This window comes from Parasteatoda tepidariorum, chromosome 2 (genome assembly GCF_982258835.1).
Source record: "Parasteatoda tepidariorum strain Cologne lab strain chromosome 2, Ptep-v5.0, whole genome shotgun sequence".
Taxonomy (NCBI): Eukaryota; Metazoa; Arthropoda; class Arachnida; order Araneae; family Theridiidae; genus Parasteatoda; species Parasteatoda tepidariorum.
The window spans coordinates 63376452-63395843 of NC_141756.1; the positions used below are offsets into that span (position 1 = coordinate 63376452).

At 29.9% G+C, this 19392-nt stretch overlaps 1 protein-coding gene across 1 annotated transcript in view; it reads right to left on the reverse strand.

Annotated features, from left to right (window-relative positions):
* Positions 1-2062: 2062 nt before the first annotated feature.
* The window catches only part of LOC107441378 (calaxin-like), a 28138-nt gene continuing 10808 nt past the window's right edge, over positions 2063-19392 (reverse strand). The window contains exons 5-7 of the mRNA XM_087157422.1: positions 7671-7730; positions 2379-2483; positions 2063-2287 (exon numbers count right to left, since the gene is read on the reverse strand). Of these exons, the coding sequence (XP_087013548.1) occupies positions 2237-2287; positions 2379-2483; positions 7671-7730 (216 nt within the window). The 3' untranslated portion in view covers positions 2063-2236. The remainder of the gene's footprint in view (positions 2288-2378; positions 2484-7670; positions 7731-19392) is intronic.

The window sequence follows — 19392 nt, forward strand, 5'->3', positions numbered from 1 at the left end:
CAACGATGTAATCGATTACATTTTCGCTCTACTCTGATGTAATCAAAAATTTTGATTACTTGTAATCGCGATTACAAGTAATTGATTACATAGCTGTAATTATCTGTAATCAATTACAGTTGTAATCGATTACTGTAATAGACGGCCAACTCTGATCCGGTCTTCTCTCCCCAGATGACGTATTTGAAAATATTATGGTATATAAGAAAATAAGATGGCATATAAGAAAATACTAGTGGAAGTAAATTCGGTTCGCGAACGATAAGAAACTAGAAAAACTTTTTCAACTGTTGAGTTGTAAGTTGTAACTTCTTCACGATAGTTTAAATCGGCCGGCAGCTGGAATGAAACGCTTCAAAGGTATTTACCTTCCCTCTGTGATGTTTTTCAATTCCTGTGTGGTGCTATTGGTATATTTCTATGCAGGTATTGATATGGAAATCTACCCTTCAAATTTTATTAAAAAAAATGTCACAAGTTTTTAAAAATATTTTCAATTTATATAATTATAGTTTCAAATAAATATTCAATGGTTAATAGTTTTAAAATTAGAGTTTCGGATGTTAAGTTTAATTTTTTTATAATTTTAGCTTCATTTTCAAGCTAATCTACTAGGAAGGAACAATTAAATTTGGAGATGTGTAGCTGGACACTGTAAATGGAAATGACACCACTCAGTTTTAAAACTGGAACCTTAAGTTCGATCCTGACAGCAAAAACAAAATATTGTGTATATACATACGCTGCAAGGTGCATTTTAAATCTGTCATGGCTGAAAGTCTTCTTGTTGGTTGTTGTGAGACGACAGGGGAAGTTAGGGGAGAGATATCTACCAGTGTGATTCATCCCTTCTGTGCGTGTTCGTGGTGTGATATACACATTATTAACTGTTACTGATCATTTTATAAAATCTTTCAAAAAAGCATCTAAAGATTTCTTGGTTTATTGCTCTAAAATATAGTTGCATGCAAGCAAAAAATTGCAATTGAGAGAAAAAAACTCTTAACTGCATGAAATGACTGCAAAGTCTTAGGAAATATTTTTTATTTAGAAATAATAATAAATAAAATAAAACTACATAGTCCAACTGTTGGTTTTTGGAATAAATAAAAAAAATATTTTTTTTTTAAAGACAAATATATGTTTTTTAACTTGTGTTTTACCAAAAAAATTATCGTGATGTTTATATTAAACAATGAAGGTAAGAATATATTGCTTTTATAATTAAATGAATGGTATATTTTCTTTTAAAATAAAATAATTATGCTGTGAAATAATGTTTATCATGAGTTTTTTTTACTGCAGTGTGTCATTTATTCTGCAACTTCATTACGAATTACCAGAATTATAGAAAAGGGGGGTTGGCAGATATGATCTGTGCATTAATAAAACTTTATAAGATATAATATTAGAAATTTTTTTTATATTGTTTAAGTGTTATGAAAACAGTTAGACATATTTGAAATTCGGTTACTTTTAATTTTTCAAAATATCGGTAGCAATTTTATTTTAACATTGGCGTTAAGCATTAACTGTAGCTCAGACATCCATAAGAGTGAAGAGGCATCAATTTTTGTTTAGGCAAAAAAAGGGTAAAACATTGGACATCGTCTAAACACCTAGTTTTGCCAGGTACAAGAGAAATCAAATAAATAAAAATAATCCTACTTACAAATAAAATTTTTTAATACTTATTTTAAATTTTAATTATAAATAATAGCAATCTAATTATTAATAATAATGTTAAAATCCCCAATAATAATCAAATTAATAACTATAAACTATAATAGAAATTATTCTTAAATATAATTAAGGAAATTTAGTAATTTTTTCCCCATTTTTTTTATCCTCGTCTAGAAAAAAATTTAAAAAAAAGAAAGAAAAAAACGCATTGAAAGGTTTTGGAGACACTTTAAAAATTTCGTACCTATATTCGATATCAATTTAAAGATATAAAAAAATGTCCCGAAGTAACCTCGTTTTAAGGTGAATATTTGTAATCATTATAACTATAGAAGGTGACTAAAGTACGTTTATGAAGTACTGCTTTATTTTAGTACAGTGAAGTTACGTAAATAAGAAAAAAAAGAGATAATCAGGACTTATGTTTATCCACACAAATCAAACCATTCTGTGAAAGTTTATTCAAGCATTTTTTTATTGATAAAAAATCTTATTGATCTAACTAGTTTTCTTCAAATTAGACACACAATATTCAAGTAAAGCAGGCTTTCAATCATTTGTCATTGACTTTTCCCTCCATCTGTTCAAGAAACTTCACATGATACTATGAAACAAGAAAAATGTTAATGTAAACACAAGCATTAAACAAATGATTATATTTATAGTATGATTTCTCGTTAAAGTGATTAGATTACCTTAAAATCAGGCAAGCATTGACCAAAAGATTCCATCAACAGCCAATCTTCAAGGGCTGCATTCTTATATTCTTCAAAAATAAGAATTCCATCTCCATCCTTGTCCTAAAAACAAAGAAATTTTAACTCAGGATCCAAATACATGTGGCTAAAACCTATAGAAAATGTGAAATTTGATCCAGCGAATTAAAGCAATAGACAACGCATAGTAAGCGAAGCATCATAACTGTTTCGTTTTCTATGTAAATAATTGCATCCACTTTTACTGCACTTCGACTTCAAGAAAAATATTCCAAAGTACTGTTACACTACGAGCTCTGCTTGTTTGAGTGTGTAAAAAAGAAATATCAGCAACAAGCAGCAAAACCATTCCGCAACCCTTGCTTGTTTAGATTTTATGCAAAATGGAGGCAAAAGTTTATGTTTTACAAGTAATAAGCCCCGTGAACGGTTAACTTTTGTGCGTCTTTAAATCAATAGATCGTGCATTGTCCATTAATTTAGAACTTGATATGTTCTGTTCCAAAGATTTCTTAGAAAAAAAAATAGGCCTGAGTTTTGATTCGATTTTGTATTATTTTTTTGGAGTAAATTTTGTTGCATAGATGTCTGAAATCAGGGCCGGATTAAGAACCTCAGAGACCCTAAGCACTTACATTTTTGGGTGCTCCTTAAATGTAATTAAGAAGATCAATATAAATTTTAAAAAAAATATTTTTCTTAAATAAAACTGAAGTAAGTTTACAAAAATAAATAAATTTATCTATATTCGAATTTATATTATAATTTATATAAATTTATATTATATTCAAATTTAACCCTTTTTGCAGAGAATCTGGTGGAAATCGAAAATTTTCAATAAACTCCTTGAAAGTTTGTCAAGGCTATAATCACATGTTCTTCGATTTTAGAGCAAAATTAGAATAATTTCAACATTCTTGGTATTTAATTTTTTTAAATTTCCTGACCCACAAGCTATTTTTTTTCCTCATTTTAATTCTATAAAATAAAATCTAATTTTTTATTCAAACTTTCTGGGTTTTATGTAATATTTTCAAATATGCTTTTTAAATTTTTGCTAAAAATATTTTCACTGTGGGTGTCAAGTTAATATTTATGTAAAAAATAATTATCAAACTTAACCAATTTTTTTGGAGAATACAAAAACATACAGAAGCTTAATTTAGTATATAAATGAAATTAATAATAAATAAAAATAACTAACAACTCTTTTTTTCTATCTTTTAGAATGTTAAGAAACCTGTGACAGTTCTCCATGAATTTATAAAAGATTTCTCATTATTTAAGGCATTTATTATTATTATTAACGAAATTATTTCGCTTTTTGTGGCAAAATCGGATTATTTCCACTCCTTTGAAAAACGAAGTGTTTAAAATTTTATTTTACATTATTATTTTATTTGTAACAATCAATCAAAAATATTCTATATATTAATTATGTTTAATGTAAAACATTTTCTGAATTAATAATAAATTTAGTTTATAATTAAACCGTTATATGTTACTTCACTTTAATTTCATGTTTGTGAAAAAGTGAGTTTTGTATATAAGTGATAGTGTGATTATATTTCGCATGAGTTGCTTTCGTATTGATATGTATTGAACATGAATTTTACTGTAAATTCACAAATAGTCTAAGAAGCAGCTTAACGAGAAAAATCTATCGGTTTTATTTATTTTTATTCTCGATCTCGTCACAGTGCGGTGAAAGTTTAAACGCAAAGTTTTTAAAATGATTGTAATAAGTGACAGATCATATGGAAACGACAGGAAATTTAGTTGTTTTCAATTAGAAAAGTTGCTTTTTCGCACTCTAATAGAAGATTTTAAATCAGTAAAATTTGAAGAGCAACTGTAACCAACCAATTGCACTGATACAGATCAAATAACTTAATTGACTAATATTTTTAATAGTCTTCAATATCTTTGATATGCATAAATAATCTAATATTATTTTGAGAAGTTATATTTTTTTCAATTATGATTTTAAGGAAGATTAGAAATGTTTTAATACATAAGCTAATGCACTAATATAATGTGGTTGTTTTATATTTTTAACTAAAACTGGTTATTAATTTTAATTTAACAGTGAACTCCACTATTCAGTATTATATTTTTTAATCTGCTTCCTGTGCTTTTTATTTAAACGAAGTATAGGACTTCAGAAAGTATTAATATTAAAGTAATTTAAAAAGTTATTAACATATAAAGTTCTTAAAATATGGACAAATTATCAGCTTGTTAAAATAGCTAACTTTTACCAACCTTTTTTCAGTTTATATTAACTGATTTTAATTATACTCAAAATATTGTTTTGATGCATATTTTAAATTTGAAAATAATGTAGAATTTGAACTCTTTTTTTTTAAAGGAATTTTAATTAAAAGCTTAGTCATGAAAATAAAGAAGAAATACCATAACTAAATTCAATCTTTTTTTTAATTTTAAAAATCATGTAGAATTGTAAATCATGCCCTATTACATGAAGAAAAGAAGAAAAAAAAGATTTTTTAAATTTATACAATATTTTTTGAAAAAAGGTGTGCCTAAAATAAAAAAGTGAACATCCCCCCCCCCCCCGAGCAAATTTTCATTAAATAATCGGATTTTCACACACTAGTGCTCAATCTTCATGGGTTCAAAAGTCAAATCTTAAATGGGCCAATTAATTAATGCAGGCGATGTTTTCATGATGTAATAAATTACAAAATCCAATACAAAAACGTACTTTCTTTGAAAAAATATATCTTATTTCCACAGACTTGGAATTCTGATACTCAAAATATGGATGTCAGTTAGCCATAATCTGGAAAATATGGTCGGAATAGTTTATGCAGGAGGCAGTCGAAAGTTCGGAACTTTTAAAGTTAAGTTCACTTTTTGCGCAGATCGACTAGTTTCTGAGTTAGCAAATTTCAAAACGCCGTTCATTTGAATTTTGATTTCTCTAGATTTATTCCACCAATTTAATTTAAATTTTTGTATTTTGTTGTTTCAAATTACTACTTAACAATATGATACCTTACAATCCAATTTCCCTTCAGTAGATAAAATATAATAATTATTATTTTACATAAAATTATATTAGGATAAAGGAATTTTAAAATTGTGTGCAAAAACTTTTTGATTTGCTGGGCGATTTCCAGAGATATGGCGAAATACGAAAAAAGTAAAATTAACATGGATAGGTCCAAATTTTTAATCGGTCTCCTGCATAAATTATTGTGACCATATTTTCCAGATGTCGGCCACCTCCCCCTTTATTCAAGGGTGAGAGTACAAAACTGTCGAAAAATTTTTTAAAAAATATATGTTTTTCTGAGAAAGTACTTTTTTGAGTGTGATATCATAACTTAAAACATCATCAGTATTAATTTGAAAAATTTATATTTAAGGTTAAGTCTTTGAACTACAAAAGGTTGAGTATACGAAAATCCGATCACTACATTAGATTAAAAGTTGTTCTGAACTTTCACTTTTCATTTTGCGCACAGCATATTGAATTTGAACGTGAACTGGATTAGAACACCTGACTCCCCTTATAAACAAATTATTCATTTGGTCTAAAATAAATTAAACTCATTTTACATTATAAAATATGCCTACTTTTTCCACATTAATTTTGAATTTAATAAAATTTTTCCATTGATTAATATTTGTAATTTTAATTTGAAATATTCCATTTAAAATCAGTTAAAGCGATTTATAAAAATCCAATTACGTTGTTACAACGTTTTCAATAATCTGTAAATGAAAAGGGGAAACACAAGTTGAAACTAAATTAGTAAAAATAAATCTTAATTTTTACGTCAGTCGTGAAGTTTTCAAAGAATCTCTGGGGGATCTTTGTTTCTTTTTATAACCTCGTTGAATTATTAAATCTTAAAGACTTATACTTTTAAAATCAAGCAAAGTCTCCTCGAACATGAAATAAAACAAAGCACATACTTAGTCAAGATCGAGTCACACTCTAAAATCTGTTTAAATTTTAACTGCTCAGCAAGTGTACGCTGAAAATGAGAAAATTGATGTAGCTCCTAATCACGTAATTGGTTTTAAAAAATATGCCAGTCAGCAAGGAACCTCTCTTTTACTCGCCCTCCTACTTTTCTGTAACAGAAGTTACCACAAAGAAGGACAATTTAAAGGTTTCAATCTTATCTTTCGTATATAGAGAAGTAGTATTTTTAACTGAAAAAAAAGCAAAAGTTTAGGGGGATTTAGTGGTCCCCAAGATGTTTCAGAGATAAAAAGGATGCTTTGACATGTGAGTGTAGGAAATCAATTTGTTACGCTTGTATACACAAAGCTTCTTCCCATCTCTAGTTTTGTATTTCAGGTCTTAGCTATTCACCGACTATATAGGTGGTCTGTTAGGAAAAAGCATTGATCACTTTGTGAATACACAACTTTCTTTTTCGTGTCGGCGTGATTGAAATAATTATAACACACTATCAATTTAGTAAAATTAAATTAGTTAAAATCATGTAATAAAAATGGAGTTAAGATGCGTAATAAATTATGCAGAAAATTTTCTACATAATTTATTCGTGGTGCCCCCCTTACCTCTGGTGCCCTAAGCACGTGCTTAGTGTGCTTAATGGTTAATCCGGCCTTGTCTGAAATTCAGAATAAAAGTGAACTAAATAAAATGTTTGTTGAACACAGCATTTTAATGTATTTAATAATTTTTAAAGACTAACCTGCTTCTATTAAGAAACATAGCAAATAAAAATACAGATGACTATATATTGCACTTCATCCAATCTGATTAATAAAATAATAATATAGAATAATTGTTATAATAATAATAATATAATAATAATATGTAATAATAATAATATAATAATAATATGTAAAAATAATAATATAATAATAATATGTAATAATAATAATATAATAATAATATGTAATAATAATAATATAATAATAATAATATAATAATAATATGTAATAATAATAATATAACAATTGTTTTAAAATTCCAAGAACTCTTCCTTAAAAGTACCCAGTTGTCACACTATCAATATTATTACTAGAACTGAATTTACGAAACTGTTAGAAAAATTTGTTTGAAAAATTATTGGAAAAAGTGGACTTTAATTTATTTTTTCTATTGTACCAACCAAAGAGTGTTAAAGTTTCATTTAAACTAAAATAACAAATGTAATTATACGAATTTTTAGACGAAATTTTAAGCTTAGACGTTTTCTTGAACAGAAATAGAACAATCTAACTTCTTATATATAATTGCAAGAAAATAATTTATACCATTTGCTTCAAAATCATTTCTAATAAATGCAGCACCATGTCCGGGTTAGTTTCTGTTGCCTAAAAGAGAAAGAAAATTTTGCTATACATATATTCTCCGAAGATCTAGCGTCCAATATATTGGTTGACTTTTGTTACAATATTGTTAGTTGAAAAATTATGTTTTTCTCTTGTTTGTAGATCCTCTTAAGACAATTTTTATGTAAAATATAATTTGTTTTACCTTTGTTAGGAAATTTTTAGTTACAACTAAAAATTATAAGAAAAAAGTAATAAATTTGATTCAAGTAGTTTTATAGCACATAAATATCCTATTAGAGTCAGATGTTTTTTTTTTTTTCATGACCGAAGTGTGAAATAATACATTATAAAAGTATCCTACACACTGTAAAATATGCCTTAAATTAAAATTTATCATTTATGTAACAACTGAAACTAATGAAAACACTTTAGTTAAATGTAATTAATTGGGTATAAATTTTTTATCACATTTATGAGCTTATTTTCTTCGAATTTATATATATTTCTAATTAAAAATTGTATTTTCAGTCATTATTTAAAGTTTGGGTCACAGCAGGTTGCATTTAATTTTTAGAGTTACTTCAAGACTTTATTTAACTTTTGAAATTGAGTTTGTGAAGATTAATATATAAATAATATTGTTGTTATTATATTATTATTCTGAATAGCTTTGTATTAGAAAATATCAGTTATGATATTATTTAAATTGTTTCTCATGCTATTATTTAAATTGTATCTCATGTTATTATTTAAATTGTGTCTGGATTAGCTTCTATTTCGTGTAAAAGCAAAGAAAATTTTACTAAAATATCTTATTATGTGAAACGATTTTGCAATTTTATCATATCTAACTTTAAGAACTCATGATAGTATTTAATTTTAGGAATTGATTTTTAAAAAAAACAAGTATTTGACTTGAACATAATGAATAGCTTTGTTTTAAGGAAAATATTAAGTTATTAATTTAAATTTTGTTTAAATTAGTTTCTGTTGCGTATAATAAACGAAATAAACTTTTAGTGAAATTTCTTATTATGCTAAACATTTAGTGATTTTATGAAACTTAACTTTGAGAGTTATCTCATGACAATATTAAAATTTTGGAATTGGTTTTAAGTGGATTAATACGTATAAAAAATGCTGTATAACGTGTACATATTAAGCGGTATTGCATCAAAGAAAACATTAGACTGCTATTTAAATTGTGTCTTTAACAGTTTCTGCTGCTTAACAAAAAAAAAACTTTTTTCAAAAATTCCTTATCATGTAAAGCAATTTAGTTATTTTATCCTCAAGGCCGGATTAACCATTAAGCACACTAAGCACGTGCTTAGGGCACCAGAGGTAAGGGGGGCACCACGAATAAATTATGTAGAAAATTTTCTGCATAATTTATTACGCATCTTAACTCCATTTTTATTACATGATTTTAACTAATTTAATTTTACTAAATTGATAGTGTGTTATAATTATTTCAATCACGCCGACACGAAAAAGAAAGTTGTGTATTCACAAAGTGATCAATGCTTTTTCCTAACAGACCACCTATATAGTCGGTGAATAGCTAAGACCTGAAATACAAAACTAGAGATGGGAAGAAGCTTTGTGTATACAAGCGTAACAAATTGATTTCCTACACTCACATGTCAAAGCATCCTTTTTATCTCTGAAACATCTTGGGGACCACTAAATCCCCCTAAACTTTTGCTTTTTTTTCAGTTAAAAATACTACTTCTCTATATACGAAAGATAAGATTGAAACCTTTAAATTGTCCTTCTTTGTGGTAACTTCTGTTACAGAAAAGTAGGAGGGCGAGTAAAAGAGAGGTTCCTTGCTGACTGGCATATTTTTTAAAACCAATTACGTGATTAGGAGCTACATCAATTTTCTCATTTTCAGCGTACACTTGCTGAGCAGTTAAAATTTAAACAGATTTTAGAGTGTGACTCGATCTTGACTAAGTATGTGCTTTGTTTTATTTCATGTTCGAGGAGACTTTGCTTGATTTTAAAAGTATAAGTCTTTAAGATTTAATAATTCAACGAGGTTATAAAAAGAAACAAAGATCCCCCAGAGATTCTTTGAAAACTTCACGACTGACGTAAAAATTAAGATTTATTTTTACTAATTTAGTTTCAACTTGTGTTTCCCCTTTTCATTTACAGATTATTGAAAACGTTGTAACAACGTAATTGGATTTTTATAAATCGCTTTAACTGATTTTAAATGGAATATTTCAAATTAAAATTACAAATATTAATCAATGGAAAAATTTTATTAAATTCAAAATTAATGTGGAAAAAGTAGGCATATTTTATAATGTAAAATGAGTTTAATTTATTTTAGACCAAATGAATAATTTGTTTATAAGGGGAGTCAGGTGTTCTAATCCAGTTCACGTTCAAATTCAATATGCTGTGCGCAAAATGAAAAGTGAAAGTTCAGAACAACTTTTAATCTAATGTAGTGATCGGATTTTCGTATACTCAACCTTTTGTAGTTCAAAGACTTAACCTTAAATATAAATTTTTCAAATTAATACTGATGATGTTTTAAGTTATGATATCACACTCAAAAAAGTACTTTCTCAGAAAAACATATATTTTTTAAAAAATTTTTCGACAGTTTTGTACTCTCACCCTTGAATAAAGGGGGAGGTGGCCGACATCTGGAAAATATGGTCACAATAATTTATGCAGGAGACCGATTAAAAATTTGGACCTATCCATGTTAATTTTACTTTTTTCGTATTTCGCCATATCTCTGGAAATCGCCCAGCAAATCAAAAAGTTTTTGCACACAATTTTAAAATTCCTTTATCCTAATATAATTTTATGTAAAATAATAATTATTATATTTTATCTACTGAAGGGAAATTGGATTGTAAGGTATCATATTGTTAAGTAGTAATTTGAAACAACAAAATACAAAAATTTAAATTAAATTGGTGGAATAAATCTAGAGAAATCAAAATTCAAATGAACGGCGTTTTGAAATTTGCTAACTCAGAAACTAGTCGATCTGCGCAAAAAGTGAACTTAACTTTAAAAGTTCCGAACTTTCGACTGCCTCCTGCATAAACTATTCCGACCATATTTTCCAGATTATGGCTAACTGACATCCATATTTTGAGTATCAGAATTCCAAGTCTGTGGAAATAAGATATATTTTTTCAAAGAAAGTACGTTTTTGTATTGGATTTTGTAATTTATTACATCATGAAAACATCGCCTGCATTAATTAATTGGCCCATTTAAGATTTGACTTTTGAACCCATGAAGATTGAGCACTAGTGTGTGAAAATCCGATTATTTAATGAAAATTTGCTCGGGGGGGGGGGGATGTTCACTTTTTTATTTTAGGCACACCTTTTTTCAAAAAATATTGTATAAATTTAAAAAATCTTTTTTTTCTTCTTTTCTTCATGTAATAGGGCATGATTTACAATTCTACATGATTTTTAAAATTAAAAAAAAGATTGAATTTAGTTATGGTATTTCTTCTTTATTTTCATGACTAAGCTTTTAATTAAAATTCCTTTAAAAAAAAAGAGTTCAAATTCTACATTATTTTCAAATTTAAAATATGCATCAAAACAATATTTTGAGTATAATTAAAATCAGTTAATATAAACTGAAAAAAGGTTGGTAAAAGTTAGCTATTTTAACAAGCTGATAATTTGTCCATATTTTAAGAACTTTATATGTTAATAACTTTTTAAATTACTTTAATATTAATACTTTCTGAAGTCCTATACTTCGTTTAAATAAAAAGCACAGGAAGCAGATTAAAAAATATAATACTGAATAGTGGAGTTCACTGTTAAATTAAAATTAATAACCAGTTTTAGTTAAAAATATAAAACAACCACATTATATTAGTGCATTAGCTTATGTATTAAAACATTTCTAATCTTCCTTAAAATCATAATTGAAAAAAATATAACTTCTCAAAATAATATTAGATTATTTATGCATATCAAAGATATTGAAGACTATTAAAAATATTAGTCAATTAAGTTATTTGATCTGTATCAGTGCAATTGGTTGGTTACAGTTGCTCTTCAAATTTTACTGATTTAAAATCTTCTATTAGAGTGCGAAAAAGCAACTTTTCTAATTGAAAACAACTAAATTTCCTGTCGTTTCCATATGATCTGTCACTTATTACAATCATTTTAAAAACTTTGCGTTTAAACTTTCACCGCACTGTGACGAGATCGAGAATAAAAATAAATAAAACCGATAGATTTTTCTCGTTAAGCTGCTTCTTAGACTATTTGTGAATTTACAGTAAAATTCATGTTCAATACATATCAATACGAAAGCAACTCATGCGAAATATAATCACACTATCACTTATATACAAAACTCACTTTTTCACAAACATGAAATTAAAGTGAAGTAACATATAACGGTTTAATTATAAACTAAATTTATTATTAATTCAGAAAATGTTTTACATTAAACATAATTAATATATAGAATATTTTTGATTGATTGTTACAAATAAAATAATAATGTAAAATAAAATTTTAAACACTTCGTTTTTCAAAGGAGTGGAAATAATCCGATTTTGCCACAAAAAGCGAAATAATTTCGTTAATAATAATAATAAATGCCTTAAATAATGAGAAATCTTTTATAAATTCATGGAGAACTGTCACAGGTTTCTTAACATTCTAAAAGATAGAAAAAAAGAGTTGTTAGTTATTTTTATTTATTATTAATTTCATTTATATACTAAATTAAGCTTCTGTATGTTTTTGTATTCTCCAAAAAAATTGGTTAAGTTTGATAATTATTTTTTACATAAATATTAACTTGACACCCACAGTGAAAATATTTTTAGCAAAAATTTAAAAAGCATATTTGAAAATATTACATAAAACCCAGAAAGTTTGAATAAAAAATTAGATTTTATTTTATAGAATTAAAATGAGGAAAAAAAATAGCTTGTGGGTCAGGAAATTTAAAAAAATTAAATACCAAGAATGTTGAAATTATTCTAATTTTGCTCTAAAATCGAAGAACATGTGATTATAGCCTTGACAAACTTTCAAGGAGTTTATTGAAAATTTTCGATTTCCACCAGATTCTCTGCAAAAAGGGTTAAATTTGAATATAATATAAATTTATATAAATTATAATATAAATTCGAATATAGATAAATTTATTTATTTTTGTAAACTTACTTCAGTTTTATTTAAGAAAAATATTTTTTTTAAAATTTATATTGATCTTCTTAATTACATTTAAGGAGCACCCAAAAATGTAAGTGCTTAGGGTCTCTGAGGTTCTTAATCCGGCCCTGTTTATCCTTTATGACTTTGAGCGTAACCTCATGACAATATTTAATATTTGAAATAAATTTTAATTTGATTAATGTCTAAGTTATGTAATTTGAAGAATTGACGCGAACATGAACTTACTGATTACCTTAGCATTAAGATTAATGTAAAACTATTATACAAATTCTGGATTAGAGTTTGAGACAGAGTCAGTTCAGGATTGTTATGTACAGTGCGGAAAAAATACTCTACAGCTGTATTAACTCGCTCCAGAAATTTTTTTCCGGAAGTTTATATTTAAAAAAAAACATTTCCTACAAAAAATTTTCTAAATCGAATTTGGGAACAAAAATTTGACTAATTGTGAAGTGCAAGATATTTTTAATTACATACAATTAAAGAAGTAAAACTCCATCAAATTTCAATTTTTGAATATTTTTTTTAATCATACATGCATAAGATGTATAATGATGCATGTAGGCATAATGATGCATAAGGTATCTTGTATTCTTGTTTAACTATCTTGTGCACTTGGTGCATTGCTGGAAAAAAATCTTCACCCTTTCAACCGTATTTCATAACCGTCGTTGAGCAGCCTACCCAATTTTGTGGTTTACGAATACAAATGTTTAACTCCGTGGCTTTGTAATTTAGAACTCAATTTAGAGGACTAGGAAATTCCAGGATCAAGTATTGGAAGGAATTTGCTTTCCTGAAAGACTTTTTGAGGGAACTAACCTAAAGTTGCGTTACAAGGAAAGGAAAACAACGAAAAACTCCCATGGTTAGCCTGACGACAAGTGGATTCGAACCCATGATCCATCTACAACTGAAGATATTTCACGTCAGCGCTGTGGTTGGTACTAGCTAGATGCGTAATACGTATCGACCAGCCATCACAGAGATTCGAACTCGGGTCATCTAATTTCAAAAGTACATATTTACAATACCAAGATTTTTTTTTGCCGGCTCTGTAGTAAAGGTGAAAATGATACGTATTTTTAAGTGAAAAGAAGAGTCAGATACTACATGTAAAAGTAAAAATAATTCAGAATGAACACTGGAAAGGGAAAATGTTTCATAATATAGTCGATTAGAAATGAAAAAAAAAATATCAAATTGTAGGGGAAGTCCTGGTTTATTTGTATTTTTACCAATTCACATAAACAATGAAAGACTAGAAAATTATCTAACTCTAAATATTTATTGAAAAGGACAAAACACATAAAAATAAAACAAGGATAAAAAAATACAAGAATTTGGAAGAGGGGGTTTTGGGCTCGAATTTAACATCCGTACTTAACGGCGGTTCCTGGCAGACTGTCTTAGTTTACCGCCAGAGGCGCTGTAGTGGGGGGGGAAGAGGAGAGCTTGTTACACTCCCCCTCTGGTTCCGATCAAACGTCTCGTAGAGGGACCAGCACTTTTTCGTTTTTGGCTTCTTCTGAGGGTCATCAAGGTTTTTGGGTCAGGATCAAGAGTTTTTGGTCTGCCTCGTTTACGTAAAGGTGCCACCGGCACTACATTTTCATTAGAACATTTTTTCAATGCAGATACATGATACTGTCCTAACGGTTCATTTGGCTTATCAACGTGGGCCACTTCATACGATGTTGGGGACCTTTGGGTGAGGATGATGTACGGTCCATCTCTCTTTGGCATGAACTTGGCCGACTTTGATTTTGCAGCATTGCTCTTAGGATGCAAAGTAACCCATACTTTATCACCAGGTGCGTACTGTGGTGATTTTTGACGCTTTTGGTCTGCGTAGGTCTTTCTCTGATCTTGTTTGGATTCAACTCTATCTCGGATGTCATTAGAGATATTGGCTAATCTTTTTAGGTAGGGAGTGATCTCGGGCACGAAATTATCGTTGTTGACGATGGCACGAAAATCACTCGTAACGTCATCTATGGTTCTCATTTCTCGTCCAAACATGAGAAATGATGCTGTTTCGCCAGTTGTTTCACACTTTGCACTGTTCATGGCGAATCTAATCATCGGAAGTTTTTCAGCCCAGGAAGTGTGATCTTGTCCCACAAGGATTGCAAGACGTGGCTTCAGGTCGCGATTTTTGCGCTCTACAGGATTCGCCTGTGGGTGATATACTGGTGTGAGGTTCTGATCTATTTTCAAAAGGAAACACAATTGCTGCATGACAGCAGAGACGAACTGAGTTCCGTTATCACTTATTATTCTTCGAGGAATCCCATAGCGAAGAAAGATCTCTTCCACAAGAACAGTGGCGCATTCTTTAGCAGTGGCTGTAGTGAGAGAAAATAATTCTACCCACTTAGTTGAACAATCTTCCACTATAAAAATCCAGGATTTACCCTCTTTAGTTGTGGGTAAAGGTCCAAAGAGATCTATTGCCAAGGTTTCAAATCGTTGGCTGTATATTGGTGTCTGCAGAAGTCCACAAGGTTTTTGATTACTGGCTTTGTATCTGGCGCATTCAACACAGCTCTTAACATAGTCAGCTATGAAGGATCTCATACCAGTCCAATAATATCGTTGATTTATTCTATTTAATGTTCCCTCTACTCCGTAGTGTCCAGCACTTGGAGCGTCATGGTGTAATTTTAAAATTTGAGCTCTTTCATGCAACGGTACTACCAACTGTGCTTCTTCAGCATCTGAAGCAGGAGAATATCGGAATAATACGCCTTGATTCATTATATATCCTCTTTGTGTCCAATTGGAATAGTCTACTCCTTTTTCTGGATCTTCAAAACATGTAATTATTTTCTTAAGCTCTTCATCTTTCATTTGCTCCTCTCTTATTTCTTTAGGTGTTTTCTTAGGGAAGTCTACGGAAATAGTGGAAGCTTCGCAAAATATTTCATCAGTTTGACATATGGGTCTTGAAAGCATGTCTGCCACATAGTTCGATTTCCCGGGGAGGTATTCTATCTTAAGATTGAACTCTTGCAGCTGCAGGGCCCATCTCGCCAGTCTTCCAGACGGAGATTTTAAACTCATGAGCCATCTGAGAGGTTGATGATCGGACGAAATGATGACTTCGGTGCCTTCCACGTATCCTCGGAATTTCTGAAGTGCCCAAATGACAGCAAGGGCCTCACGTTCTGTTGTCGAGTAATTCCGTTCCGCAGAACTCAGCAATCTGCTTGCGTATTCTACAGGATGTTCTTGAGTTTCGTGTTTTTGCAAAAGGACAGCACCCAAAGCGTAGTTACTAGCGTCTGTCCGTATGAGGAATGGTTTAGTTTCATCCGCTTGCTTTAGAATTGGAGGAGAAATCAAGCTTTGTTTCAGTTCTTCAAATGCTTTTTGCTGTTCAACACCCCATTCCCAAGAGGCATTTTTCTTTGTCAAATTGGTAAGTGGTCTGGCAATTTCGGAAAAACCAGGAATAAATTTTCGATACCATGAACATGTTTGTATAAACGACTGAACTTGTTTCACGTTTCTCGGAGAAGGCATGGAGGTGATGGCATTTACTTTATCTGGGTCTGTTTCAATTCCCTCAGATGTTATCCAAAGTCCAAGATACTTTACTTTAGAACATGCAAATTTGCATTTCTTTCTGTTTGCACTAAGTCGAAATTTGTCAAGACGGTCAAAGACATCTTTCAGATCTTGGATATGTTGTTCAAAGGTAGGAGACAACACAAACAGATCATCTAGGTAAACCAGCAGTTTTACAGAAGGAAGTCCATTGCGGAAACGATCCATCAGGCGTTGGAACGTTGCTACAGCGTTTCGTAAACCAAAAGGCATTCTTTTGAATCGGAAAGTGCCATAAGAACAGATGAATGCTGTTTTATCTCTGTCAGCTGGGTTAACTTCTACCTGATGATAGCTAGCTGTTAAGTCAATGGTTGACATATATTTACATGTCTTTGCATCATGCCATAAATCATCCATTCTGGGTAATGGATATGTATCGGGTAAAGTTTTCTCATTTAGTTTTCGATAGTCCACGCAGAGTCTATAACCGTTCGGTTTTGGAACTAAAACCACGGGTGCGGCGTAAGGCGACTCGCACTCTTCAATTATATCTTTCTCTAGCAAATCATTGATTTGTCTCTTCAACTCTTCTTTCTTAGAAGGAGGTAATCTGTACGGGGGAACAGATACAGGAGGATGATCACCAGTATTGATGTAATGTTTTGCGTATGGAGTAGCATCTCCCCCTGGTTCGAAGATTCTTTCATACTGTTTCAACAGGGTGTTGAGTTTGTTTTTTTCTTCACTTGACAGTTGTTGACCTTCTTCCTCTCTCAGTTGACAAGTACTGGATTCAGCACATAGCGTATTCTTGATATCACACAAATTGGCTTCCTCAGCAAAATTAAATTTTCGTCGGGGAAAATCACTAAAGAACCATCTGCGACTTTTTAGATCAAGGACGATACCAGCATCTTGAAGGAAATCTGTACCAAGGAGAGTACGATTTTCTTTAGCATGGGGTAATGCAATTAAGTTCGTTTTAAAGACTCTTCCTTCAAGTCCTATATCTACCAAAGTAGTGAAGGCTTCCACTTGTCGTTTTTCTCCGTCAGCAAGTGTCATAGTGAGTTGGGTCTCTTGAAAGTCTGCACCTTCTTGTTTGAGAATTTGATACAACCGTTCTCCAGCAATACAATGGCTTGCTCCACTGTCAGCACATGCAGTACCTAAGAGTCCATTTACTGTTATACTCAATATAGCTAGTTGTGATGATTCGTCTACACATGACTGGAAGAGGACGTTTCCAACACTGGGAGAAGAGTTTGTGCTAGACGGATTGCATTTAGGACAGCGTGATTTGATAATGCCAGGTTCACCACATCCATAGCACCTTCTACCAGTTCTGCTCTCTTCAAATCTGTCATTGTTTACTTTATGATGTTGATCATCATACATTAAATCATTTCTTCTGGGAATTCTTTCATTATTATAAAAGTCCTGCTTGTTATGACTTTGAACTCCAGTATCTCGCCTATTTTCTTGTCTGAAAGAATGCATGTTATATTTCTGGTCATATTGTACCCTGGGACTACGCGAATACTTGTTTTGGTTATAAAGTCTTCGTGATTCTGTTTGTTTCAAATTAAGCTTCTTTTCTGTATTTGTTTTCTGCAAATCATTTTTGTTCATACGAAGATTTTCATATGCATCCATTTTCTCAATTAAATCTTCAGGCATTTTCCATTCACACCAGACATCTAAGAAGTGCTCTTTAGCTTCTGGAGGAATTCTTTTCTTCATTTGATCGACGATCATCAAATTTTTTAATTCATCAAAAGTTTTAATGTCTAATTCCATTAACCAATTTTCGAAAAAAGTTTGGAGTTCAAAATGAAAATCTTTCCAAGTTTTCTCAGGTGTTTTTCTGTGAGTGGCATATAACTGTCGAAGCTTTTCTGCACTTAGCTTAAATCTTTTCAGAAGCATTTCTTTGACATAGTCAAAATCTTGGGCTTTATCTTCTGCTTCTCTTGCGATGAGTTGAGCAATATCGTTTGGCAGGACACCAAGTAAATAAGCTACCCAATTCTCTTTGTCTACTTTTAAAAATTTCAATTGGCGTTGAAATAAGTTGAGATATAAAACCATATCGTCCTCTTTGGGATTGAATTCAGGTAGTAATTTCTTTAATTGTAAGTTGACAGGACAAGTACTAGTTAAACCAGATGATGGTTGTATGGATTTTTGGGCTTCAATTTGCAAACGTAATTTTTCTAGCTCAAAATTCTGTTCTTGTTCCTTTTCTTTCAAAATTCGATTTTGTTCCTCTTCTTTTTCTCTATTTAATTTTTCGCTTCTTTCTCTTTCGACTCTGTCATCAATAATATTTTGTAGCACGTTGAGGCAAAATTCTTCATCGTATGCTTCATTTTCTGTGATCAGTTTCTTAATTTGAATGACTTTAGCATCGGGGGGAACCTTGAGACCCATTTCTTCAGCTAATACACATAAATCGACCTTTTTTCCCTTTCCTAAAAATGTCATTGTAGCAGATTGTGAAAGCACCACTTAATAGATATTGTTTAATACCCCCAATAGTCTTAAAATGTCACTGATAATGAAATGTCACTTATTATTTAATATAAAATGTTTCTAATTATAGATGCCCTATCACACAATATTACTTGAGATAATTTGAACCAGTTAATATAATCTATTCAAACAACCAATGGAAAATAAAAATATACGGTGTATTAATTATAAAGAAAGTAGTGGTAATGTAAATTATAATACATCAACAAAATTCCCATATAAAACACCAATATTGTAAATAAATCAATATTTTGAACAATAAACATTATACTGTATAAACACTATACAGACATTTTACTTTAATTTTTCTGGATAAAATTCTATTAAACCAAGATAAAACTTTTTTTTTTCATCCCAAAATACACTACTCTTCATTTATCAAAATTATCTACCTTTGTTACTAA